Below are 26,687 nucleotides of genomic sequence, written 5' to 3'. Positions count from 1 at the left end.
AAGGAAACTGCTTGGTCAAAGAAATGGTCTTATTGGAAAGAGGGAGTCTATTTCTTCCATTGCTCGCTAGTACCTGCTGAGCTAGCTCTCTGCTGGGCTATGGAAAGGAAAAAGGAAATGAGTCTCCAGGACGATCTCATTTGTTTCTCCTCACCTTCTGGATTCCCAACACTCCACTGATCTCCATTCCCAGGTTATGCTTTAAACATAGTAAATATTTGTGGGCTCACTTAAGTCACCGCAGAGAAAAACACCTGTTTTTATTTTCATAAGAAATGTGGGGAGGTAACTTGGGCAGGCACCAGGAGAACAGCATCGACATATTGATAAACCGGAGGAGGAACCAGCAGCCCCTTAACTTTGCCTGGAACCCTACCTAACCAGCAAAACATGCTGAGCCATTTCCCAGTCACACTGCTCCTCTGGGGTACTCTGTGTTACTGTCCTGCGCATGGCTGGCACCGTTCTTCGTCTCATTATTACGAAACCACCAGCATTTATTTGTGGTCATTTAGGTAGATTATCAAATCTTGTTTGTTCAGAATTTCTTTAACTACTCAGGTATTTAACTCTCACTGACTTACTAAATGTGATTTATTAATGACTTTCTTTGCATTAGTGGAGGAACCTTTGCATTTTCTGCAGACTGCACTTGCATTATCACTTGAAATCATGGAATCGTGGATCTGTGCTGGGCGAGGAAGGAAGTGGGTAGGTGTAATGCTGGGCTGGGCTGGGCTGGAGAGAGCTGAGCAGCACACACCTGACCCTCAGTGGGGTCCAGAGAGGCTAGGGCGGTCCATGTGAATGGAGAAGTGGCCCCGCCAATACGTTTTCTGAAATAAAAGCCTGAGAGGGGCGGTCTTGGGCAGTTACTGCTCTCACATTCTCCTTTACCTTATCCCTCCAGCACCTCCCTGCTAGTTATTCCAAGGTTGGAATTTTTAAAATTAAAAAACAAAAAAACAAAAAAACAATATGGATTTTCCACTAGCTTGCAGGGTAAAGAACCCCCTACATCAAGATGGGGCACACATCTGTGCATTAAAGAACTTATGGGGAAAGACAGGCCCTGCCGTGAAGGCAGGCTCAGTGATCCAAATGTTCTGGCCGCCCCACAGACCTGATGAGAGGGGCTGTAAGTGGATGATCTTTTACGGGCAGGTCAAGCATGGTGTCGATTATGGGTACTTGGTGAACCGGGGGAGAGAGCACCAGAACAAATGATTATTTGACTTAATAACCAACACCCCTTGAGGATGATGTGTTTCCCAGTTCCCAGGGACTGGCTGCACTGGGGAAATGAGAGAGAGAAGCCCCTTTTCATCTTTCTTTGCCCACACTGGCTCTTGAGGAAGTACTGGCTACCACAGGGATTCTAACTTCAGCTCTGCTTTTCTTGCCTATGGTCCTCATTACTTGTATATAAATACTTAACTATTTACATTTTAATTCCTCACCACATGGCTAGAGTTGGTTATTAAGTTATACATTTTAATATGAGAAAAATAAGTATTTGACAAGCAATGCCGAGAAGCCAATATTACAAAATAAAATTTGCAGGTGGCCTGAGGCAGGATGGGGTTCAGTCTTTGACGGTGTCATGTCCTGCCTGACTTTCCTCAACTGGCTCTTCAGTAGCCGATTCTCTAAACAGAACCTTCTCTGTTGAGGATTCACCGAGCTCCCTGGGGTAAGAAGAATAATGCCAAGGCTTTTACTCTTGAAAGGAACAATTAAACTATTCATTATTTCCTTATTTTAGATAAGAAACCTAAATCGTCCCCAATCATTTACCCTTTATCCTTATTGAAAATCTCATCCTCATCAGAAGAATCTTTGTCATGCAGCTTCTGGGCCATGTTTTTCTTGCGTGTGGCATTAAGAGGTCTGTACATGTCCCTAAGCCAAAGCGGCCGTCTTCTCCAGAAAAAGCCCTCCTAGAAAACAGGCAGGGAAACATTAATTCTGCAATTGCCGTGCTTTCTCCCGCCATAGCTCTTTATCCTGCTCAGATTTACCTGATTCTCCCGTTCCACTGAGCATCTCCTACGCAGCAGAAATCGAAAAAAGCCCCTTGGAGAAAAACACATACCAACGATTAGTGATTTGCGTTATTTTCCATGTCTCTCACGACGTATAGTTCTGGTCTCATTAGCGCTAAATGGGTACTTTGTCCCATAACCACAATGAGTAAAATCACCACAGACCTGGGACCTAGAAAATAGTCCCATGCATGCTGGGCTGCCAAGAAGTTCTCTGTGTCTGTCCAACATGGCCCCACAGTGTCCCTGGGGAGACCTCTGTATGTGGCTTGGTGTGGAGTACAGACAGGACCTGCCGTCCCACTCACCTGCTTGGTTCTTGGCCAGGTGCTCTCATGCAATGAAAAAAAATGCACCACCGCCCTGGGCAGAAGCGCTTCACTCTCTTCAGAGCATTTTACATCGGTCCCCTTCGGATTTAGTCTCACATGCATCACTTGCAAGGGGTGGCGGAGAGGGCGCTTTTATTTTCCTAGCTGCTTTATCCTTTAAGTTAGATCACACCAACTAAATGCTTGAGTCCAACTAGCATAGTTATCTAGCTCACTGACTTTCATTCTGCAGGCTGTCACTGATGAGTGAGTCGTGAAATCAGTTTAATGGTCATGACCAGCACTACAACACAAAATATTCTTTTCGGATACAAACGAAATAGAAAAAAAAATCAGAGTGCATAATAAGTTTGTTTTATGTCTATATGGTATGTGTGTACAGAGTTGTGACATAAAATGTAGCTCATAGCCCAAGCACAGTATAATCAATGGAGAAGTCCCCAATGGGAAAGGAACCATCTTCCTTCCAACACTCACTAGCGGTGTGACATGGGGCAAGATATTTTCCTTTTGTCCTTCTCCATTTCCCTATTCTAAAAGGAAGAAACAAACTACTGTCTAAGGTTTCTCCCAGTTAAAACTGGATAAAGGGAACAGAGAGTGGGGGCTTGAAAACCAGTAGGATGAGAAGGGACGTTTTCCTGCTACTTTTCAGAAAGGACTCAAATATTGTGCCTTCCACCAGCTTTGAAGGAGACCAGCCCTCTTACCCCAAATCACATGGCCTTCCCTACCCCTTCCCTGGAGCCTTTGAGGAGGCCTCTGGACTGGCTTGATGCCTACCGCCAGCAGGAACAGGTACAGCCAAAACCTCTCCCTCTCCACTCTCTTTCCTTAAAGGACTAGTGATAGCAGATGCGTCTGTGCCAGTCACATTCTGTCTCAGCTTTGGCTAAGGAGCTGATTTGCCGAATCCAGGTAAAGCATTAGGGTAAATAAGTATTGTTCCTGACTTTGGTGGTTTCCTAATCGTAAAATGAGGAGATTGAAATAGATGAGTTTTAAATTCTCTTCTAGTTCTAAAATTCTACTTTAAAAATTTTTAAATTTTAAATCTTACTCTTCATGCCCTTGCCCCTTGCTTCAGCAGCACATACACTAAAAATTGCCAGACTATTATTTACCTTGAGCTTCCTTCTTTATCTTCCTCTGATGCTGTTCTATGAGAATAAATCTGTTTGGAAGGAAACATGATCATGATTATCCATCACAATGACTACTATGCTCTAAATCTTTATTCATTCCTTGTAATTTTAAGTCTTATCTACCCAGTGAGATGATAACTTTCTTTCTGAGGACAGGCATTCTATCCTGTTCACTAGTCCTTTGACTCTTCCATAGTACTTAACTTAGGACCTTGCATGCAGCTGGCAATGCATTTTATTGACTGTATTGGATAACATTGAACGGATAGATAATTCCTCATAAAAACTCTTTGTAAAAGAAAATAAAAGTATCTACCAGAAACCTAAACAGCAGTGTTGTTTTAAAGTCGAGAACAAGAGTAGGATGTCCCTCACTACTGCTACTCTTCATCGTTGCTGAGGAGATCCTAATTAATTTAATTTAAAAAATGAAGTATTGGAAAGGAAGAGACAAAACATATTTGCATATGAAATGACGGACAACCGAAAAAGCCCAAAAGAATCACTAAAATTTTATTGAAAGTAACATGAGAATTCAGTAAGATGGCTAGATACAAAATCAAGAGATCAACATGTAAACCTCAACAGCTTTCCTATATACCACAAACGAAATGTGTATGATCTATGTGATGAAAACATTAAAACTCTACTGAAAGACATTAAGAAATGAATACATGACATGAGATACTGTGTTCCTAGAATGTTATAAAGATTTCAGTTCTCTTCAGATTAACCTACAAATCAATGCAATCGATCATATTCAAATCCCAAGACAATTTTTTAACAAAAACTGGCCAGCTGACATTTGGTAGAAAAAGTATGCAAGAATAGCTATGAAATCTATGAAAAAGAAGATGAAAGAGCAGGGGCTTACCTTACCAGCTATCAAAATATGTTATAAAGCAACTGGAATGATGTAGTATGATACTGATACTGGTACAGGATAAGATAACTAACTGGGTCGATAGAATAGAGTCCAGGTAAAGACCGTATTTTAGATTGGTGAAGAAAGAATGAGCCATTCACTAACAGATTTTAAAACAATTGGATCTCATGAAGGGGAAAAAAGTTAGAGTCCCTTTCCTCAACCACACCAAAAACAAATAAAATAAATTCTAGATGGATTAAAAATGATAAATAATAACAAATATTATGAAAGTACCAAAAGAAAATAACAGAAGCTATTTTCATACCATGAGGTGACAAAAGCCTCGCTAACAAAACCCACACCCCATAAGCCATGAGGAAGGGACAGGCAGATATACTGACAGACTGTCAACATGCTTCCTACTCTTCACAGCCCTGGCCCCCTTCTCCCCTTGATTGTGTCTTCTTCCTATTGATTTACAAAATTCTCTTTCTTATTAAATATAATAATCTTTTCAATGGATTTCACTGAATTTCATTGTTTTGAATATCCTCCCGTGTTTTTATCTTTAAGGAGACAGAACAGTGAAGTAAGGAGCACAGGCTTTGCAGTCAGGTGAAACCGAGTTCTGCTACTGGGGCTTTAAGCTGATCTCCTTCATCTATGAAAGAAGGTGGGGATATCATCCTCACAAGATTGTAGGGATTGAATCAGATAATATATGGAAAACTCTTCACCCCTTGCTTGGCATAAACCAGTGCTAAATTTGCTTTTGGTGTCACAGACAAGGTGATCAAATCTATCAAAGGGTTCTGCCTGTGATATCAGGCTCAGAAAACTCTTATCTACCACAAGACTATAAAAAGATTGCTTCTATTTTCTTCTAATACTTTTATGGGATTTTTTTTTTTTTACATTTATGTAAATACGTTTGTTTAAAGTGAGAAACAGAGATCCGTTATTTTCCTCTCACATAGTTAGGAGGCTAATTTATTACCATTTATTTATTTTCTTCTACTGATTAAAGTATTGAAAGGTTCTAAAAGTCTTAGGAACACATGGGTCTGTCAATTGCTGAACTCTGCCTGTTACTTCAAATATATATTAGGTAGTATTACTCCTCATTGTGGAATTGACATAATGCCTCATCTCCCTTCCTTTGAACACCATTACTGTCTACTAGAGTAAAAACAGTACATGGCCCCTGTCCTCAAAAAGCTTATCATCTAAGTGGGTAGAAGAAATAATTAAACCACATAAATAAACACAAATGCAAGGTTAAACTACATAGAAATGAAAAGCAGTATAGGTGTTTATAGGAATTCCAAAAAAGCAAAAGGCCACATGCCACCTGGAGATGGAGAGGGTATTGTCTGGGCAATGGCCACTGACTGTCTTCCCAGAGACCTTGGCAAGCTGACGCCATGCTAATCCCCAACTCCTTCCCATTGGGGCAGTCTCACCTTACCAATACCATAGGATTAACCAAAAATCAGAACGCAGACTGTGACCTGACACTGAGAATAACATCTGTTCCACAGACAGCATCTGTCTACATGATCAGGGAATTACGTTCTGTAGAACTAGGCCACTGTGGCACACTAAAGCATAATTAGAAGGGTACTTGGTGAGAAGAGAATTAGAACAGAAGGAACCAATCGAACCCAATGTTTCGTGGAAAGGACTGAGATAGCTGGATCCACGCATCTCCCCAACAGGCACAGCCTGCCTAGTGGGCCTGACTCGACCTGCCTGAGGTGCCATCTCTACTCTTGGGCAATGCCAGGGTGGGCATTACCCATGTTGGTGTCTTCTTCACTTTTTCTATGCTTTTACTACTGACCAACCCTCCTGCAGATAGACACATTTCTCTTTGGCATTTAGTACATTCCGTCAGATTTTATTCAATTTTGATAGAACAGGAAGCCATCTGTGTTGTGCTTCATGGTGTGTTGACCTTGGTATTTCTGTCTTGGGGAGCCTTTTAAAAAAACTGTTTACTATATTTTTAAGTTCTCAGGGGGAGGACTTTAAGTTGTTACTATTGCCCCTATTGACAAATCTCACAGAGGTGTGAGGACCAGGAGGGCTGGGGTATTCAGGGAAGGCTTTATGAGGAAAGATGACTTGATTTTATTTTTGAGAGATTCATAGGACTTCCACAGGCAGAGCAAAATAAAAGAATTTTAGATGGGCAAAGGCACAGACAAAAGTAGAAATGGGTGTCTGTGGCCATGCGACCCTGAACGCACCCGATTTCATCTGTTCTTGGAAGCTAAGCAGGGTTGGGCCTGGTTAGTACTTGGATGGGAGACCACCTAGGAATACCAGGTGCCATAGGCACTTAAAAACAAACAAACAAACAAACAAACAAACAAGTGGAAATGGGCATGGTGCGGCTAGGTTGTGGTGAGAGGCTGCCTCGGCTGGAGTGGAAGGAGGGCCGCCATGACAGTGCAAAAGGTAAATAAGGTGAATTACGTTGGAGTGGTAGGTAGAGTCAAGATTGTCAGCTTATTAAATCAGTCTTTTAATGTTAGCACCTGGCCATTGGGAAAATAAACCATTATGTAATTGAACAAAAGGTACACAGGAAAGCTGCAGGAACAGGTGACTATAAATATGACATGCTTTAGAGTAGCCTGATGCAGGATTTAGGCTGCAGTGCTTTAACTACACCTATTTGCATAATGCCTCACACACTGGAGAAGAAAGCTAAGTAAATCTAATGAATTGACAAGATGACTTTTTATCTTTTCCGCCATGTCCTTCCTCCCAGGGTGATATAGCTCCATGAAGATGGAGATTAACTCTCTCTCTCCTCATTTAAGCCAACGAGGAAAGAAATCAGTGATAGAGAGTGACTTGTGTGTATATCAAATCAACGTTATTCTGAGTTGAAGAAATTTTGCTATCGTGTCAACTTTGGCCCATTACATTTAACTTCTCAAAATAGTCCAATGGCTTGTTATTTCAGTTTCAATTCCACAGAGCTCTCAGGGAGAGGGCTTCCTTTAAAAATTCCTGGAATATAATTTGCAATAAAAGAACAAAGCATATCTTAGTCCTCATGACTGAAGAGGAATATCAAGTAGTAGTAGGTGGGAAAATGGCTTTAATTTTCAGTTTGTAGCTTCTGAATCTATTATAAAGACAGAATATATTTTGGAAATCTGAATTAACTGTTGTCTTACCTCAATGAGACAGAAAATTATAATCAAAATCATCACCACTACAGTCACAGATATTGCCAGGATGAGTTTGTTGTTGTAGCCATATCCTGGAACTTCTTTTGTGAGCTAAAAAAATAAAATAAAAAAGAATAATTTTTTTAAAAAACAAAAAAAATGGAAAGGATGAAAACTACTCTTAATCTTATTCTAAAGAATAGCTAACCATTCTTAAACTACTGTCCTAAAACCCTACTCTTTCAGGTGAGCAGCTTATAGGTTCTTAAAGAACAAACCAAATCTAGTGTGTTATACAATCTTATCATTAGCAGTTTCTTCTACCATTTATTTATCTTGTGTGTCAGGTCCTCTTTGTCTACCCTAGGAATAGTGGCACCATTCTCTAAATGAGCAAAGTAGGAGATTGCTGTCTTAGCCAAAGTTACATGGCAAGACAAGACACAGACAAGGCACCCCTGGTCCTTATCCTGAACTGACTTAAAGTCCAGGTTCCAGGTTTCAGGAGCTGTCCTCACCTCGCGTAACTCCTGCCCTCCTTTCTGTTCAGCCTGGGCTTCTGTGCTCTCATTGATATAGTTCTCGTTTTTCCACTGATCCGTATCCCACTCTGCCTTGGCCACCTTTACTTCTTGCTGCTCACTGAGAAGCTTCATCAGGAGGCCTGTTCTGGATATGAGCTTGGCACAGGCCAGTTGCACGGTGACCTCAGAGCAGTCCATTTTCAAAGTGCGGATAACATGAGAAATGAGCTTTCTCACATCATTGTTGGGGATGAGGGACCGTAGCTGCTGGTTTAGCTGAGTTTCAAATTGATCACCTGGGGATGAGAAAAATGGAAAAGTGAAGCCTTGGGCTGTGGAGGGTAAATCGGTGCCCACATTGTGGTATTCCCACTGAGTTTCATTGGTTTGTTTAACAGTTGGCATTAAGTTGTCGGCAGTAACAGCAGAATCTGCCGAGGAAACATTCTCATGGTCAGAGGTTTTAGGGATAATTTCTTCTGGCACAGTAATATTTCCCATAGGAACATTTTCTTCAAAAACAGTTTGTGCAGTTCTGTTTGCTGCAGTCGCATTTTCTGTAGCAGTTTCTGAAAGAGAAAAAAAATCCGGATTTTCCTGAGACGTCAGTTCTTCTGATGATGAAAAAGACTCTCGTGCAGGGGAATTTATGAGGCTCTTCACTACAGAGAACGGGGGTCTCTTGGCAAGCATCAATCGATTGAGTGAACCTTCCTTTCTGAACTTTCGACTCATTTTGGGCTTGGATGTTTTCTGGATCACATGAGAGCGACTTTTATGAAAGAGGTGTTTCTTTCTGGCATGTGAGACTAGTTCGGAAGCCTTCATATTTCTAACTCTAGCATTTGCATTTTCTAAAATGAAAATAGGGTAGCTAAAGTCTTTTGATTTGTTTTTAGCCTGAGGGAGGGATCCTGGATAGGTGGAGTCTGAAGGCCTGCCCATTGAGAATTGTTTCAGGAAAGATGAAACTGCTGCCTTATGTTTGTTTATGAATGAAGGCTCTGTGTTGAAGGAGTTTTCCACCAATTTCCTGGGCCTGTGCACCATGTGAAGATATTCCAGCTCCCTTGGGGATGGCCTCCTGAGTCTTCTTTCTTTGACTGTGTTCTCCACAATTGGCTGGGCATTCTGTTTCCTCCTGAAGCTCTGATCTCCCACTTCTTTGAAGTGCCTTTTCTGTATGCCCCTTGGGTCCTTGAGGACCCTGTTCACTCTCAGCAGCCTTTTCCTGACACTCTGAATCTTTGCTAAGCTGTTTTCTTGTGGCTGGTTAGTTTTCAATTTTTTCTTTCGAAATATTTGGCGTTTAAATTTGGGGCCTAACAGGTTGGAATTTATAAGCATGGCAGTTTTTTCTTTCTTTTTAACCTCATCAATTTTCTCTTGAATTTCTGCATCTAATAAATTTTCCAGAAAATAGAGTTTTTTTAATTTATTTTTGTAAGTTGAATTGTCGGATTCAGGTTTAAGCGAAGGGTCGTTCGTGTTGTTTTTCAAATGACTCAGGGGCATATCTCCATCTTGTACATTTGAAAAAAGGAGTTTAATGAATGGTAATAATATTGATTCTACGTCTTCTAGATTTCCCTCTGAGAAATAAGGCAGTATGTAATTTAGTGCACTAATAACATCACTTTCATCATTAAAGTCTAGCTGCTCGTTCATGGAGCCTGACAAACTGATGCCATTTCTGTCTGAGGATGCCTTCTCTGGTTCAATGATCAGCTCAGTGCTGGTGTTCTTCTTCCGCGCTTGTAATACCTTCATGAATGACCCTTCTGCATTCCCTATGGCTATTTCTTCATCTGTCAAAAAAGAAAAGACCATTTTTGAAAATGAAAGACTGATAGGACAGCTTTTTGTTAGTCTGCAGTCATATATCCCAGTCAAATAAATTAGGAATCAGCAAACTTTTGAGTGCCATTTAGAGAGGAGAAAAATAAACCCAAACTTAAACCTATCTATGATTGGCAGCACAACAAAAGGAGAGAAAGATATATTTTGAAAAAGTGCCTATCTACTGAGAATATTCCATAGTGTGAAATACAGTAATTACATTTAGGATTATTCCATTGGATCCCAAAGGCCAACTGCCTGATACTCAAGAAAAGCCAAGGCTGGAAGACCCCACTCAGTTAGACTTTCTGCAGATCTACTGTGACCCTTCATACTTATATAGGCTACTCTGTCCTGCTCCTCAGATGCAGAGAGAAAATGAGGCTTCCTCCTTCCACCTCTTCGGCATGCTCGTGTTCTTGGCCCCGTCATAGATGACCACAGCAATACCCACTGCTAACAGCTCCTCATCTGGACATGCCCTTCTCCACTTACCTGCTGATTCCTTTGCTTGGTTCCTGCTCCTGCATATCCCAGCCCCCATAACAGAAGACTCTATACAGAAGAAAACACTATGTCTACCCTTGCTCTTTGCCTAAATATGGGCAGGCATCTGGGATGTGGGTTAAGAGATTTACCAGGTTATATGCCAATGTGGCATGTTCAGTAAATCTATGGAATAATACTTGAGGTCCTAAAATGCGTAAGGGAAAAAGCAACTTCTGTCAGATGCCTACTTTTCTTTCATTTCATTTCTTATCGTTTCAGCTTTTCTTGGAAAACCATCCACAGCTTCTGACTGCGTAAAGGTTGAGTGTACCACTGTATAGCTGGGTTTCTTTCCCAGAAGAATTAAAAGTATTGTTGTTGGTGCTGAAGGTCAGAGGAGGAGGTAAGAATCCTGAGAAAGCAGGAGCATAGGCTTGCGGAGAGCCCCACACTGGAAGCAGGAGATCTAGGCACTAGGCTACAGGACTTAACACTTCTGATCTTATTTTCACTCACCTATAAAAGGAGATTAAAATGCCTGTTCTGCCTACCTCTGGGGGAGAAGGCAGTAATATAATTGGTAAAAAAAAAAAAAAATTGTTTTGAAAAAGGAGCAACACTGTCTTTATATAAGTAGCAAAGTGTTATTATTTATGATGCACCCCAGATCATTGACAGAGACCAGTATTCAAGCTATCTGGGCATGAAAGCACATTTTGGAAGTTATCAAGTCAGTGCCAATGACATTAATATATAGAAAACTACTTAAAAGCACCCAAGGGTTTTGTGGGTAGAAAATCTTGAGCTTCAGAGTTAGTCTGAGAATACGAGAGCCCTCTCATCCATTCGAAAACCTGGGTAGCAGCTTCTGGTGATGGAACCAGAAATTCTCAGGTTCCAAATAAAACTTTTATAAAACAGCATCACTTGTACTCTTTTTATAAAATTACAAAAACAAATTAAATAAAAATGTATCTATATCTGTCTTATAAGTGAAAGGGCACTTGAGACCTAATGCATAGAAAATCAGTTTATAAACTGTGATGCACTATATGAATAAGTTCTCATTTAGACGTAAAGCACCAAGCAGAGAGCACAATGCAAAATATATAGCCATGAATGTTAATTCTTTTCCCTTTTCCATTCCTTCCTCTTGTTCTTTAATCTGATTTTTAGCAAGGGAGTTCTTAGAAATTTAGGGAGTCAAACTCTGAATGAATAAAATTAACGCGATTACATTATTAGTTTAAAAATTTATCATCATTGATTAAAAATAAAAAATTAAAACAAATAAAAATTTAAAAATTTATCATCAGGCAATTCAGACTCACCACAATATGAGGTGTTTGTCAGACATTCAGTATCACAATGTAGTTTGACTGTCTTGCAGACAACCTCAATACTGTTTTTAAATTTGCAGAGGCAGCAGGCAATACGAGTAGGTAAGATCCTATAAATGGAAACACAGAGAAATTAGTGGCAAAGGAGTTACTTGAGTAGGTAAAAGAGGTAGGCGAAGGCTACCACAGGGCTATGTAAAAGGGAATTCTTGGGGCATGTGGCCTGCTCAGTTGAGTAGGGACCAGTTGGCCATTTGCTGCTCTTGAATGTTGTAAATAAATAGAGAAGAGGACAAGGATGCTCGACAGAAGGATGGCAGTAGGTATGGTATTCCTAGAACAAAGATGATAAAGATTAGAATTGGATGACACGAATATGAAATTTAATTCAGAAGTTCTCCTCCCAACCTAAATGTCTCTCTTTGGGTTGAGAATAAATGAGAAGAGAGAAGACTTCTAAGAAGAGGCTGAATAAGTCTCTCACTTATGGAGTCCTTTTCTTAATTCCTAATTATAAGTGGTAAATATATTAGAAATATATATTAGAAATTACTCAGGGCATACAAATTGTTGTGTAGTTAAACATAACAGATTGCATTGGCTAAATGTGGGCAATCTGAACAGTCAAAAGAATGATGATGATAAGGTATAACATAATTAATTTAAAGAAGAGCCCAGAAGTTCATAATGATACTCAAAAAGAAAAGGGGGGGGGCTATTATTTATAAAATAATGCCAGCTAATAAATGTAGAAGGAATGACAGAATTAGAAAAAAGTGCCACTTTGCAACCATTGATGTAATAATTAATTTAGACAAGGATTTACTGATGCACAGTTGGGTAAAAAGCTGAGAGTAGAATCTTCACTGATCTCAAAGTATCATCCCACAGATGATAAAATAAAGAAAAAATAACTTTACAATGGAGAGATCTGGAAAATACCACCTTAATCAAGTGATCAAACTTAGCATTATGGGCCACTTGAAGTGATGAGGTGGGAAGGATGCACCACCTACGCAGTATTCTTCCCAAAAATATTTACCTTGAACATAATCATGAGGATACAGACAAATCCAGATTGTGAGACAAGTTAAAGACAACTGTCTTAGATTCTTCAAAAGTGTCAATGTCAAGATGACCAAAAAAAGAAGTAGAAAAATGTTTTAGACAAAAGGAAACAAAGACATGACATGTGATATCTGATTTTTTATTGGATCCTGAATCAAAACAAAACAGATTTAAAGACTATTATTGGCTTCTGGCCAAGATGGAGCAACTGGGACCAATTTAACTTCCTACCTGAAACAATGAAAAAACCTGACAAAATATATGAAACAACAGTTTTCAAGAAACTGGACCTCAGGCAATGAAGGACAGTAATCCCCAAGAGATGTAAATAAATGAAGTGAGCCCTGTGATTGCTCTAGCTTACTGCTCTGAGTTTATAGGTCATGATGCAGGGAAGAAAAAACCTAGGCAGAGACCGGTGGACTCCCTAAGGAGTATGGGGAAACAAGGTAACTAGAGTTTAAAAAGAAGAGTACTAGAAAGAAAAGAGGTGCACAGACAAGAACTCTGGGGCTATTATGCAGAGGGATCGCTTAAGTATTCAACAAAGTACTGACCAGGAAAACAACCACATTAAAGGATTAGAGACAAGAACAGTTGTATATGACACATGGTTAGAAATAGTACCTGTTCCTACAAACCCGAGATTAAAAACTACAGCGTCTAAATGAAAAAGACACTGAATGGGATTAATGGCAGATTAGACACTGTGGAAGAAAAGGTCACTGAATTTAAGGCAGAGCAATAGAAACTATCCAAAATAAAACATGAAGAGAAACAAAAGAAACAATAACAGAGCATCAGTGAGTTGTATAACTTCAAGTGCTTAATATATGTATACTAAGAGTCCATGAAGGAGAGGAAACATAAAAAATTGAAGAAATAATAACCCTCGAATTTCCCAATTGGTAAATACTATAAACTCACAAATCCAAGAAGGTCAATGAACTCCAAGCACAAGAAATATGGACAAAACTAACCAAGGCACATCATAATCAAATTACTCAAAACTAGCAATAAAGGGAAAATCTTAAAAGCAGCCAGAGTGGGGGAAAAACACACTATATACAGAGGAACAAAGATAACAACTACAGAAGATTTCTTGTTGGAAACTATGTAAACCAGAACTCAGTAGAGGAACATCTTTAAAGTAGTAAAGGGGCGAAGGGGACCCAACAACGATCAAGCTAGAATTCAATACCCAGATCTTTCAAAAACAGAAGCAAAATAAAGACTCTCAGACATACAAAAGCTGAAAGAATTGACCACTAGTAGATGTGCATTATAAGAAATGCTAAAGAAAGTATTTTTCAGCAGAAGGAAAGTGTTACCAGATGGAAATATAGATTATTACAAAGGATTAAAGAATACTGAGATTAGTAATTCCCTAGGTAAATATATAAGATTTTTCTTATTATTTAAATATCTTTAAAGATAATTGTTTAAATGAAAAAATATATAGTATGCTGTTTATAACACAAACAAAAGTAAAATGTATGAAAACAATAGCACAAAGGCCAGGAGGGGAGAAATGGAAGTATATTATTGCAAGGTTCTAATAATATTCATGAAAGTGTATAATATCATTTGAAGATAGACCATAATAAACTAAAGATGTACACTATAAACCATAAAGCAACTGCTAAAATAACAGAACCTGAGTTATAACGAATTAGCTAACAAAGAAAATAAACTACTAAAATGTACTCAATCCAAGAGAGCAGAAAGGAAAAGAGGAAAAAAGAAACAACGACAACAACAACAACAAACCAGGTGGGACAAATAGAAAACAAATAGCAAGACAGAAGATTCAAATGTAATCACATCGATAATTACATTAAATGTAGCTGGTCTAATCACCCTAATTAAAAGAGTTGTCACACTGGATAAAAAAGCAAAAGCTAACTATATGCTGTCTACAAGAATCATCTTCAATAGAAAGATACAAACAGGTTAAAAGGATAAAAACATGCTATGTTAACACTAATCAAAAGAAAGCTGGGGTGGCTCTATTTCTATAAGACAAAGCCAATGTCAAAGCAAAGAATATTTCCAGGGATAAAGGAGGTTATTTCATCAAGGTAAAAAAGTCAATTAATGAAGAAGACATAATCTAAACACTTATATACCTGATAATAGAGCTTCAAAATATATGAAGAAAAAACGAGAATGACAAGGAGAAACAAACAAATCCACAATTGTAGTTGGATATTTTGATATCTCTCTCTTAATAACTGAAAGAACAAGTAGAAAATCAGTAAGGATACCGAAGACGTGAACATTATCAACCTACTTGACCTAATTGACGTTTATGGAACACTCCATGCAAAATCAGAAAAATGCACATTTTTTTTTCAAGTGGGCACATAACACTTACCAAAATAGATCATATTCTGTCCTGTTACTAGAATTTATTGACCATAAATCACTCAATAAATTAAAAAGGATATTAGTCATTCAATACATGTTCTCTAACCACAGTGGAATTAAATTAGAAATCAACAAATCTGAAAAAAATCTCCAAATGTTTGTAAATTAAAAGTAACCCTATGGGTCATAGAAGAAATCAAAAGGGAAATTAGCAACTATTTGGAACTGATTGAAATTGAAATCACAAGATGTCAACATTTGGGATGTTGCGAATGCAGCACTCAGTGCTTCTTCAGTTCTACCTTAAGAAACTTGAAAAAGAAGAGCAAATTAATCACAAATAAAGGAGAAGAAAGGATATAATAAAGATTAAAGCAGAAATTAATAAAAGGGAAAACAGAGACATGAGTGAAATAAAATGGTTCTTAGAGAAGATTAACAAAATTGACAAATTAGCCAGATTGATCAAGAAAAGACAAGAGAAGACACAGACTATCGAAATTAGTAACAAGCAGGGTGATATTACTATAGTCTACAGATATGAAAGAGATAATAAGAAAATATTATAATATTTTATGCCAATAAATTCAAGATGAAATGGACAAATTTCTTGAAAGACAGAAACTACTAATGGTTATTCAAGAATAAGTATGTAACTTAAATAGCACTATTAAAGAAATTGAATGTGTAGTTTAAAAACTTCCTGTAAAGAAAGCTTCAAGCCCACAGGTCTTCACTGGTGAATTCTACCAAACATTTAAGGAAGAAATAATGGCATTTCTACACAAACTGTGCCAGAAAATTGAAGACAAGGGACTATTTCACAACTCATGTGTAAAGTCAACTTTCCCCTTATCAAAACTAGTCAAAGATATTACAAGAAAAGAAAACTACAGACCAAAATCTCTCATGAACACAGATGGAAAAATTCTAAATAAAATTTTAGCATATAAAATCCAACAATATATAAAAAGATGATATATCATGGCAAAGCAGGGTTTATCTCAAGAACACGAGGTTGGTTTAACTTTAGAAAATTAATATAATTTACCCAAGGTAATAAACTAAAAAGGAAAAGTCATATGTCATCGCAATAGATGCAGAATCTGACAAAATCTAACACCTATTCCTGATTTAAAAAAAAAAAAACCCTCAGCAAACTAAGAATGGAAGACTTCCTCAATTTCATAAATGACTTCTATAAGAAAACTAACATCATATTTAATCATGAACAACAAAGTGCTTTTTCCCCAAGATCAGGAAAAAGGCAAGGATTTCTGCTCTCATTACTTCTATTCAACATTGTACTGAATGTTCTGGTTAGTGCAATAGGGCAAGAAAAAGAAATAAAAGGTATTCAGAATGAAAAGGAAGAAGTAAAACTATCTTTATTTGCAGATAACTATTATCTGTGTAGGAAACTGGATGGAATGTACAAAAAGGCTACTAAAATAAGTGAGTTTATGAAGTTTGCAGGATACAAGTCAATACACAAAAAAATAATCTCTAATATCTAGCAATGAATAATCAGAAATTGAAATTTTAAAAATACTCTTTATAATAGCATCAAAAGTGTAAAACGCTTAGGAATAAATCTGACAAAAGATATATAAGACGTGCACATTGGACATTGCAAACTATTGCTGGGAGAAATTAAGAAAGACCTAAATAAAGAGTGAGATATAATGCGTTCATGGATCAGAAGATTCAGTATTATTAAGATGTCAATTCCCCCCAAACTGATTTATAGATCAAAATCCCAGCAGGCTTTTCTGTAGAAATTGACCACTTAATTCTAAAATTCATATGGAAATGTGAAGCTCCTATAATAACCAAAACAACTTTCAAAAAATAAGCACAAAGTTGGAGGACTAACACCAACTTGATTTCAAAACTTTCGAAGCTACACTTTCAAGACATTGTGATATTGGTATAAAGACAGACAAATAAACCAAAGGAGCAGAGCAGAAAGTCCACGAATAGAGAGATATGGAAAACTGATTTTCAGATTCAAAGGCAGTTCAGGGAGAAAGGGTAGTTTTTCAACAAATAGTGTTGGAACAATTGGATAGCGACATGTTAAAAAGTGAACTTTAGGCCTTTAGAGCCATGCTTCTCTTGCTCAGGCCCGCTTCCACATCTGGAAGTATACTTTCCCTTCTAATAAAACTTTTCTTAGGAAAAAAAAAAGTGAACTTTAGTGCAAACCATATATAGAAATAAACTCGAATTGGTTAAAAAATCTAAATGTAAAACCTGAAACTATAAAACTTCTAGAAGAAAACATAGGAGAAAACCTTTAGGACCTTGAATTAGGCAAGATTTCTTAGATACAATATCAAAAGCATAATCTATAAAAAAAAAAACAAGGATAAATTGGACTTTATCGAAATTAAGAATTTTACCCCACAAAAGACACTCTTGAGAGAATGAAAAGATAAGCCACACATGGGAGCAAATACTTAGCAAATTAAATATTGAATATAAGACTTGTTTCCAGAATAAATTCCATTTGTATATAAAGAACCAAAACTTAATAAAAATGTAGATAAAAGATTCAAAGATGTACGATGGCAAATAAGCATAAGATGTTTGATATCATTAATCATTCAGAAATGCCAATTAAAACTACACTGAGATACAACTATACACCTATTAAACTATGTAAAATTAAAGACTGACCATAGCAAGTGCTGGGAAACGTGTGAAGAAAACGAAACTCTCATACACTGCTAGTGGGGATGTAAAATGGTACAACCACTTTGGAAAATAGTTTTTTAAAAACTTAAATATTTACCTACCATATAATCAAGCCATTCCCCTTCCAGGTATTTACCCAAGAGAAATAAAAGTATATATCCATAAAAAGACTATCCGCAAATATTCATTGCAGCTTTCTTTGTAATAGCTAAAAATTGGAAAAATTCAAATATCTATCAATGGTGAATAAATTGTGGTATTTCCATATAATGGAATACTATTCAGCAATAAAAATAAATGAATTATTGATATACACAACAACATAGATGAATCTCGAAATAATCATACTGGGTGAAAGAAGCCATTTAGAAAAGAATAGATACTGTATGATTCCATTTATATAAAATTCTAGAAAATGCAAACTAATCTATAGCAATAGAAAGCAGATCAATGGTTGCATGGGGATGGGGGAGCACAGGGAGAAATAGGAAGGAAGAATTACAAAGAGACACAAAGAAACTTTTTGAGGTGATAGATATTTTGATTTTGGTGATGGTTTCATGGTACACACACACACACACACACACACACACACATACATATATACGTATATATGTATATGTATCTCAACACAAATTATTATATGTCAATTATACCTCAAAAAGCTGTTACAAATGATATAATTGAGACAACTGGGAAAATTTGAATATCAAATCTTTATTATATAATACTACTGTGTAGGAATTTAATTTCTTCAGTGCAGTAATAATAGTATTATAGTTATAGAGAGAAATGATTTTGAATATCCATCCAGAGAGGAAACTGTCTAGCTGACAAGGGAGGGACTGACTGTGGCAGATGCTGTGGGAGGCTGAGGAAGATGAGACTAGGGTAGTGACCAACAGATTTGACAATGTAGTGAAGACAGTCATTAGTAGGCTGACCTGACAAAAGCAATTGGAGCAGAGCCCTTTCTCATACTAATGTAACGTGACACCCTCACCTAGCCTTAGCATAATAGCAAGTTTCCATTAGCCTACCATATTGGAGGGGAGTTGGCACAATTTAAGATGCAGTAAGTTCTGTAACAAATTGTCACAATAGGGCTCTAGAAAAATATTTTTTAACTGCAAAAAAAAAAAAAAAAAAGAAAGAAACCTGACCCTTACTTTAAACCACATAAAAAAATTAACCCAAAATGAATTATAGACCTAAATGTAACTAGACAACTTCTGGAAGAAAACCTAGGAGAAAATCTCATAAAAGATTTCTTAGGTAAGACAGACAAAAAAGCACAAACCACGTAAGAAACAAAAAACTGCTAAATACAACCTGAGAGAAGGTATTTACTAAACATAGACCTGAAAGGACTTATATAAAGCACTCTTAAAACTAAGTAATAAGATAAATGCCCAATTGAAAAATGAATTTGAGGGTAGAGGGTTAAAGAAGTACAAATTAGTAGTTGAGAGATGGTCACGGGAATGGCGAGCATGGCTTAGAGAACGCAGTCAGCAGTAAGGTAATGGCTTTGTGTAGAGCCAGAGGGGCGACAGGGTAATAGGGGGGAATTGTTTCATAAACTATATAAATGTCTAACCAATGTACTGTATACTTGAAACTAATAATAAAATAAAATGCTAAAAATGGATTTGAATAGACACTTCATTGAAAAAGATTTTCAGATAGACACTCAACATCATCAGCTATTAGAGAAATGCAAATTAAAACCGCAATGAAATACAAACACACACCTACTACAAAGACTCAATTTTTTTTAAAAACTGAACTATAGGAATTAGGTGAAAATATAGAGCAATTACAACTCTCATATACTGTTGGTAGGAATGCATGACGGTAAAACCACTTTAGAAAACAGTTTAGTAGTTACTTAAAAAGTCATATGCAGTGAGCATATGATGAAGCAATCCCACCCTTAGGTATTTTACCCCAAAGAAATGAAAACATATATTCACACATGTGAGTGATTTTAGCAGCTTTATTCACAATATCCAAAAAACTAGAAAAAACTGAAATATCCCTTAATGGATGACTACATAAACAAACTGGTATAGTCACACAGCCAGAATGTTACTCAGCAATAGAAAAGAATAAACTACTGATAGGTGCGACGACATGGATGAATCCCCAAAGGATCATCCTAAGTGAAAGAAGCCAAACACAAAAGGCTACGCTCCCTATCATTTAATTTATAAGATATTATAGAAAAGGCAAAACTACAGAGACAAAAATCATATTGATGGTCACCAAGGGCTGGAGGTGGGAGGAGGGACTGACTGCAAAGGAATGTGAGGGGCTTTTGCGGGGTGACAGAAGTATTCTACATCTTGAATGTGGTGGTAGCTACATAACTATACATTTTTCAAAATTCACTTAACTTTACACGTAAAAAGGGTGAATTTTATTAAATGAAAATTATACCTCAATAAATCTGACTTAATAATAAAGTAAACCTAAAAAAACAACTAAGTGAAAATAAATGTATAAAAAATCAACTTACAGTTTTTCCAATTCAAGGGTCAACATGAGGATACTTTCAACTGTTGAAAGTGACACTTGTGTTGTTCCCATGTCTCTGAAGAAGAAAGCCCAAACGTGCATGACATAAACCCAAAGACAAAAATTCTATACTTGAAAATACACTTAACAATATGTGATTAGTTCCATTCTGGCTTCTCTGTCAAGCCAGCTCAAGAGATTACTTGCCATAGATAATAATTTCAGAGACCTCTTATTGAAAAAGTTTATCTGCATCATCAAATTAATGACCTTGGTGCTAAAGGGTACAGTTTGTTTGTTTGTTTGTTTTAACCATTATCCTACTTCTCATTCTCAGCTGCATCCACTTCTCGATTACTCTTTTTAAAAAATATATAACATACAATTATTCCTCTTTGCTTTCTGGAATAACTGGTATTTCTACATGCATCTACATGTTCCATATCGGTATGTGTTCTTCAACACTGCCTCCTTCCTCTGCTGGCTGTCTCGCCCATGTACATCCTTTCTTAATCATTTTTTTTTTTGTGTGCCAATAACTCTTATTCGATAATTCAGTTAAAATTTAAATTATGAATTTTTAGCCAAAATGCAAAATACTTAATCTTTAACAAAAATGAAAAAGAGCGTAATTCATCTCATGAGCCATGAGATTGTTGCAATACTTACAAATATTTCAATGCTGGCAATTTAAAAAGATATGAATCTTCAACGGTTATCAGAGGATTACGATTGAGAATTCTGAAAAATGCAATAGAATTAAAGTTATCTGTATTTTAAATAACTGTTATGAAAGTTTATAATCATCTCTTTTGGTACGAAACTTGAGGGTAAAAAAAAAAATCATTTTCTGTCTTTACCTATAAATCACCCTTAGAATCCATAAAGCACTCTTCCTTTGGGAGCTACCCAGGTCTCTAGACGATAAAGTAGAAAAGAAAAAGAGAAAAAAAATAGGAAAAAAGTGGATAGCAAAGAAAAAAATATGCTGAAGAACTTTTCAGATTGAAAATCCTAAAAATGACTAAGCTGATAGGAAGCTTCTGCTTTATAGGAAATAATATTTCGAGTGTCCTCCATAATTTAAGGTGCTTTTCTTTCACCTCTAGAAAATTTAAAAATTTCATAGTTTTGAACCACCCTATTAAAGAGAAAAATAGGACCAATTCCTTGCCTTTGGAGCCACAGAAGCGATAAATCTAAGAGGAACTGGTGAAAGCCATACTCCCATGACATACTCCCATGTGTATTCCTGTTTCACAGCCTTCGTGACGTTGTATGTAATCACCTGTTTACTTCTCAGTTTCTTAAACTGTCAGCTCCTCAAGGGCAGGGATAACACTTCATTGTCATTGCTGTCCCTGTGCCTGACATAGTGCCGGACATACATTTACCAGGTATTTAATAAATGTTTATTTAATAGATAAATAACATTTGTTTACATAGCAATCAAATGAACCAATTTGTTTTTCTGACACAAATTTTTATTCCAAATGCTGGAATTGATTTTTTTTCTCAATTCTTTAAACAAGCAAAACAAAATAAAACCAAAAAGAAACAGAAAGAAAGAAAAGAAAATCTGCCTTCACTCAAGAATCATTAGTGTACTTTTGCAAAATATTATAAAGATAACTATCGTAGTTAATATCTGTTGGGCTGCCAGGCATCTGTGACCAGCATTTCACATTTAATCCTTATAATAATCTTATGCGTTAGATATTATTATTACCCCATTTTACAAATGAGGAAACTGAGGCACAGAGAGGTTACATAACTTGTCCTAGGTTCTCAAGCTGGTAAGAAGCAGAGCTGGAATTTAAACTCAGTTCTGACTCCAAAGCTTGTATTGAATCGAAGAAAAGGGGTTTAAAATGACTGTTACTTTAATCTTAATTTTAAGACCACCAAATATAGGAATACCTTTTCAAATTTCTTCTGGGAGAGCCTCTATGAGAATTACATTTTCTTTTCATTCCTTTCCCTTAATCATCTCTCATGATTCTAAATATTTAATTAGCCTCCAGTCATTGAGACTTTAGAGATTTCAAACCAGGTTGTAGGCAAATCAGTAAAAATGGGGAAGTAAGAACATCTGAAAATTCATCCCCCAAAAAACAAAATAAATACAACTGGCAAAAATTGTCAGAATCAACTTTTTTAAACTCTGGAATTTAACCAATAGGCTTGCAGCAATCCAGGGAATACTTATTCAAGAAAAACGATTAATTTCTGTAAGAACAGTGATCCGTGTTGCTTTAACTTATCCTAGGCCTTTGGCTTTCCACCCCAGTAGAAATCTTGAAAAATAGCCCACATCCCTTGTACTGGCAGAAGCAGAATGGAGCTAGAGTTCCTTCAAAAGCTCATTCCCAAAGAATTGTCATTTTACTTGTCCAGTGGTTCCTTGAATATCTTACTTGAAAGGCTTGCCTTTGATCTGAGAGCTGCCTAGTGCTAAAAGCCTCTCCTTAGGGGGCATTTTTTGAAAACAAATACAGGTAAATGTTTTAAGCAGGGCAGGCGCTGAGGCAATGGGTTAACAGTTGGAGCAAAACACAGCCTAATCAAAAAACTTAAAAGGAAAAGCTGAGATGTCCATAGGCTTTGAAATGCTCCAACATAAGTCTGAGAAACTGGAAGACCATGAGATATACTCCTGGGAATCTAGAAAAAAAAAAAAAATCAATTAGCACTAATAAATGAGTTTGGCAAGGTTGCAGGACATAAGAGTAGTATGTAAAAATTAGCTGTATTTCTACACACTAGCAATGCAAAAAAGTGAAATTAAGAAAACGATTCCATGTATAACAGCATCAAAAAAATAAAAAGAAAAAATAAAAAAAGAAAAATACTTAGGAGAAAATTTAACCAAAGTACATAACTCATACACTGAAAACTATAAAACGTTGTTGAAAGAAATTATAGAAGTTCTAAATAAATGGAAAGACATGTTGTGTTCATGGATCAGAAGACAATACTGTTAAAATGGTCCCACTCCCCAAATTGATCTATGATTTCAATGCAATCCCTATCAAAATTCCAACTGACTTCTTTCCAGAAACTGATAAGCTAATTCTAAAATCATATGGCAATTCAAGAGACCCAGAATAGCCAAAACAATCTTGATAAAGATGAACAACATTGGGGGACTCACATGTCCTAGTTTCAAAATCCAAATTAAAGCTATAACAATCGGAGTATGGTGCTGGCAGAGGGACAGACACATAAATCAATGGAACAGTATTGACAGTCCAGAAATAAACCCTCGCATATACTGTCTATTGATTTTCAACAAGGGTGCCAAAACAATTTCACGTGGAATGAGTAGTATTTTCAATGCTGCTGAGACAACTGTATGTCCACATGCAAAATAACGAAGTTGGCCTCCTCCACTTCATGCCACATATAAAAATTAACTCAAAATTAATTAAATATCTAAATGTAAGGTAAAAGCTAAAACTATAAAACCCTTAGAAGAAAACAAGGGGTAAACTTTTATGACCTTGTATTAGGTGACGGTTACTTATTTATGATACTAAAAGCACAAACCACCAAAAGAAAAGTAGATAAATTGGACTTTACAGTGGGGAAGTAAGGACATCTGAAAATTCATCCCCATTACAAAAATAAAAACTTTCATGCTTCAAAGGACATTATCAAGAAAGTGAAAAGACAACTCATAGAATGGGAGAAAATATTTGCATATCATATATTCGATAAAAGCCTATATCCAGAACTCTTACAACTCAATAAAACAATAAGTAACCAAATTTTAAAATGGGCAAAGGATTTGTAGAGACATTTTTCCAAAGAAGATATACAAATGACCAATAAGTACATGAAAAGATGCTCAATGTCTTAAGTCATTAGGGATATACAAATCAACGCCACAACACTTTACACTCACTAAAATGGCTGTAATCAAACAGACAGACAATAACAAATGTTGGCAAGGATATGGAGAAATTGGAATCCTCATACATTGTTGAAGGGAGTGCAAAATGGTATAGCCACTGTGGAAAAACAATTTGGCAGTTCCTCAAAAAAGTTAAACAGAGTTACTATATGACCAAGCGCTTCCACTCCTAGGTATGCACCCAAGAGAATTAAAAACATATGTTTATACAAACACTTGTACGTGAATGTTCATAGTAGCATTATTCAAAATAGCCAAAAAGTGGAAACCACCCAAATGTCCATTAACTGATGAATGGATAAACAAAACATTGTATATCTATACAATGGCATACTATTCAGCCTTAAAAGGGAATGAAGTATTGATACATGCTACGACATGGATGAACCTTGAAAATAACATACTATGTGAAAGAAGCCAGACACACGAAGGCCACATATTACATGTTCCATTTATATGAATAAGTAAATTCATAGAGACAGAAAGTAAATTAGTAGTTTCCAGGGCCTGAGAGGAGGGGGAGATGGAGACTGACAGCTACCAGGGACCGTATTTCTTTCAGGGGGTGATGGAAACAGCCTGGAATTAGAAAGTGGTGGTTACTGAATACACTAAAAACCAAGGAATCGTATACTTTATAATGCATTTTATGTTATGTGCGTGGATTGTATCACAATTTTTTTAGAAAAAGAACCATGTTGTCATATGTAGAGTACCAGCTGCCAGAAGATCAAACATTTTGGTGGATGGAGAAAAGAGGAGTGAAGACTCAGACTCCCCCATGACCAAGGCTGGAGGAAGTCAGTGGTGAGGCTGGGAGCCACGCAGTTTGTTCTTAACTCGGAACTCTCCTATTCTTCCTATTCTAGCCCATTTATCTAGATTATTTTAGTACCATGAACCTGTTTGATTTGTAACACTAGTTAATATTCAGTAAGATAATGTGATGAAGAAAAAGAGTGTGAGTGTCGCATGTCTGATTAAGCACAGTTCCTCAAACTTTGAGGCTTTGAATATTATTTGCTTCGAAATAAAATTTTTTGGCATTAAAACCTGTAAGATCACCCGTGGGCTCTCCTCCACCTTTGCATGTTCCCCCATCCACTTTCCCCGCAAGTCATTAAGAATGACTATAAAGCAATATGTAGCTGAAACAATTTAGCAAAGTTCGTCATCCTTCCTCCAAAATTATCTCAGTTCTCCAGTCCTACACTCTTTGGTAATAGCTCGCCCATGGCCTTGTCCGCATCAGCTCAGCATTTCCTCTTAACCGGGCAGCCCTTCTTCAACTGAGATTCATATCCTTGCTTTTATCTCTAGTGCAATCGAAATATGGGGCCCCTCTAAATTATCCTATTTCCTCTTCCTGTCTTTACTACAGTCTTCTTCACTAAGGTTGTACCTGGGCAAAGGAGAGAATGAATGAGAACTGATTCAACAGCTCAAATTTGGGGGGACTCTATAGCAACTGTTTTTTCCACAAACCACAATACAAATGGTTTTAGATTCACAGTGGACATTGCACTAGAGATAATTTACATTTCAGTTCAATTCCCTCATTTTATAGATAAAAGATGTGCTGACTCATACATAGTTCATTGCCTTTTTTATACTCATGGGTTTATCTGAATGGAAATAAAATGTGGCAGCAGTTTTTATTAGCCGTAAAGACTGTTTAAAACAGAGTCAATGTTTAAGAAATATGGCTCTGATTTTTTAAAATATACCTTGTTTGAAGAGGAAAACTCAACTATTTTTCCATAAGCCTTTTGCTGTAGAACAATGAAACAGATTATAGGTAGCTCAGAAAATAAGGGAACATTTCTTACCTGTTATTTTTTTTTCTCCAAATTCTTCTATACAGGTCCAGACAGATGGGCTACGTTTCCTTTCTATTAACTGAGGAGACAGAGAAGAATTGAGGACTGAAGCATGTCATCACTGTCCTAAATGTACTGAAATCCTAACAGCTTTAGCTGGAAAAAATGTCCAAAACAGACAGTAAAAATAAATTTAAAATAGGACAAACTGCAAAACTATCTATGCTAGAATCCCAAGGCAGGCTGACAAAACTAGTTCCTTAGAGGAAGGTAGTCAAAGAAATAAGCAGAGTGACCTAGACCCTGTTCCAATACATTTGAAGTACTTGGGGATGGAGTAACCCCTTTCCTTTATTCACCTACATAGGTCCATGAGCCATGAGAACGTGACTCCCCATGTGAAGCTCCTCAATACAAGAGCTCTAGCTGTATCACATAAATCCTTTGCAGAGGGCAAAGTCTAAAGAATCTGAAATGGTGAGCCTATATTTTAATCAAAGTTCTGAGAAAAGCCTTAAAGAAG

At 36.8% G+C, this 26,687-nt stretch overlaps 1 protein-coding gene and 1 pseudogene across 1 annotated transcript in view; one reads left to right on the top strand and one right to left on the bottom strand.

Moving 5' to 3' along the window:
• Positions 1-1,468: 1,468 nt before the first annotated feature.
• LOC105303519 (leucine-rich repeat-containing protein 37A-like) overlaps positions 1,469-26,687 on the bottom strand; it is a 45,547-nt gene continuing 20,328 nt past the window's right edge. Inside the window, exons 6-15 of the mRNA XM_023521576.1 lie at positions 21,098-21,169; positions 20,430-20,504; positions 11,762-11,880; positions 9,633-9,910; positions 8,097-9,371; positions 7,585-7,689; positions 3,502-3,551; positions 2,022-2,076; positions 1,798-1,940; positions 1,469-1,688 (exon numbers count right to left, since the gene is read on the bottom strand). Coding sequence (XP_023377344.1) covers positions 1,586-1,688; positions 1,798-1,940; positions 2,022-2,076; positions 3,502-3,551; positions 7,585-7,689; positions 8,097-9,371; positions 9,633-9,910; positions 11,762-11,880; positions 20,430-20,504; positions 21,098-21,169 — 2,275 coding nt within the window. The 3' untranslated portion in view covers positions 1,469-1,585. The remainder of the gene's footprint in view (positions 1,689-1,797; positions 1,941-2,021; positions 2,077-3,501; positions 3,552-7,584; positions 7,690-8,096; positions 9,372-9,632; positions 9,911-11,761; positions 11,881-20,429; positions 20,505-21,097; positions 21,170-26,687) is intronic.
• Positions 6,615-6,733, top strand: LOC111730317 (annotated as a pseudogene).

Source organism: Pteropus vampyrus, unplaced genomic scaffold, assembly GCF_000151845.1.
Source record: "Pteropus vampyrus isolate Shadow unplaced genomic scaffold, Pvam_2.0 Scaffold306, whole genome shotgun sequence".
NCBI classification, from domain to species: Eukaryota; Metazoa; Chordata; class Mammalia; order Chiroptera; family Pteropodidae; genus Pteropus; species Pteropus vampyrus.
The sequence above is the reverse complement of the archived record's forward strand: the minus strand, read 5'-3'. Positions and strand labels throughout refer to the sequence as shown.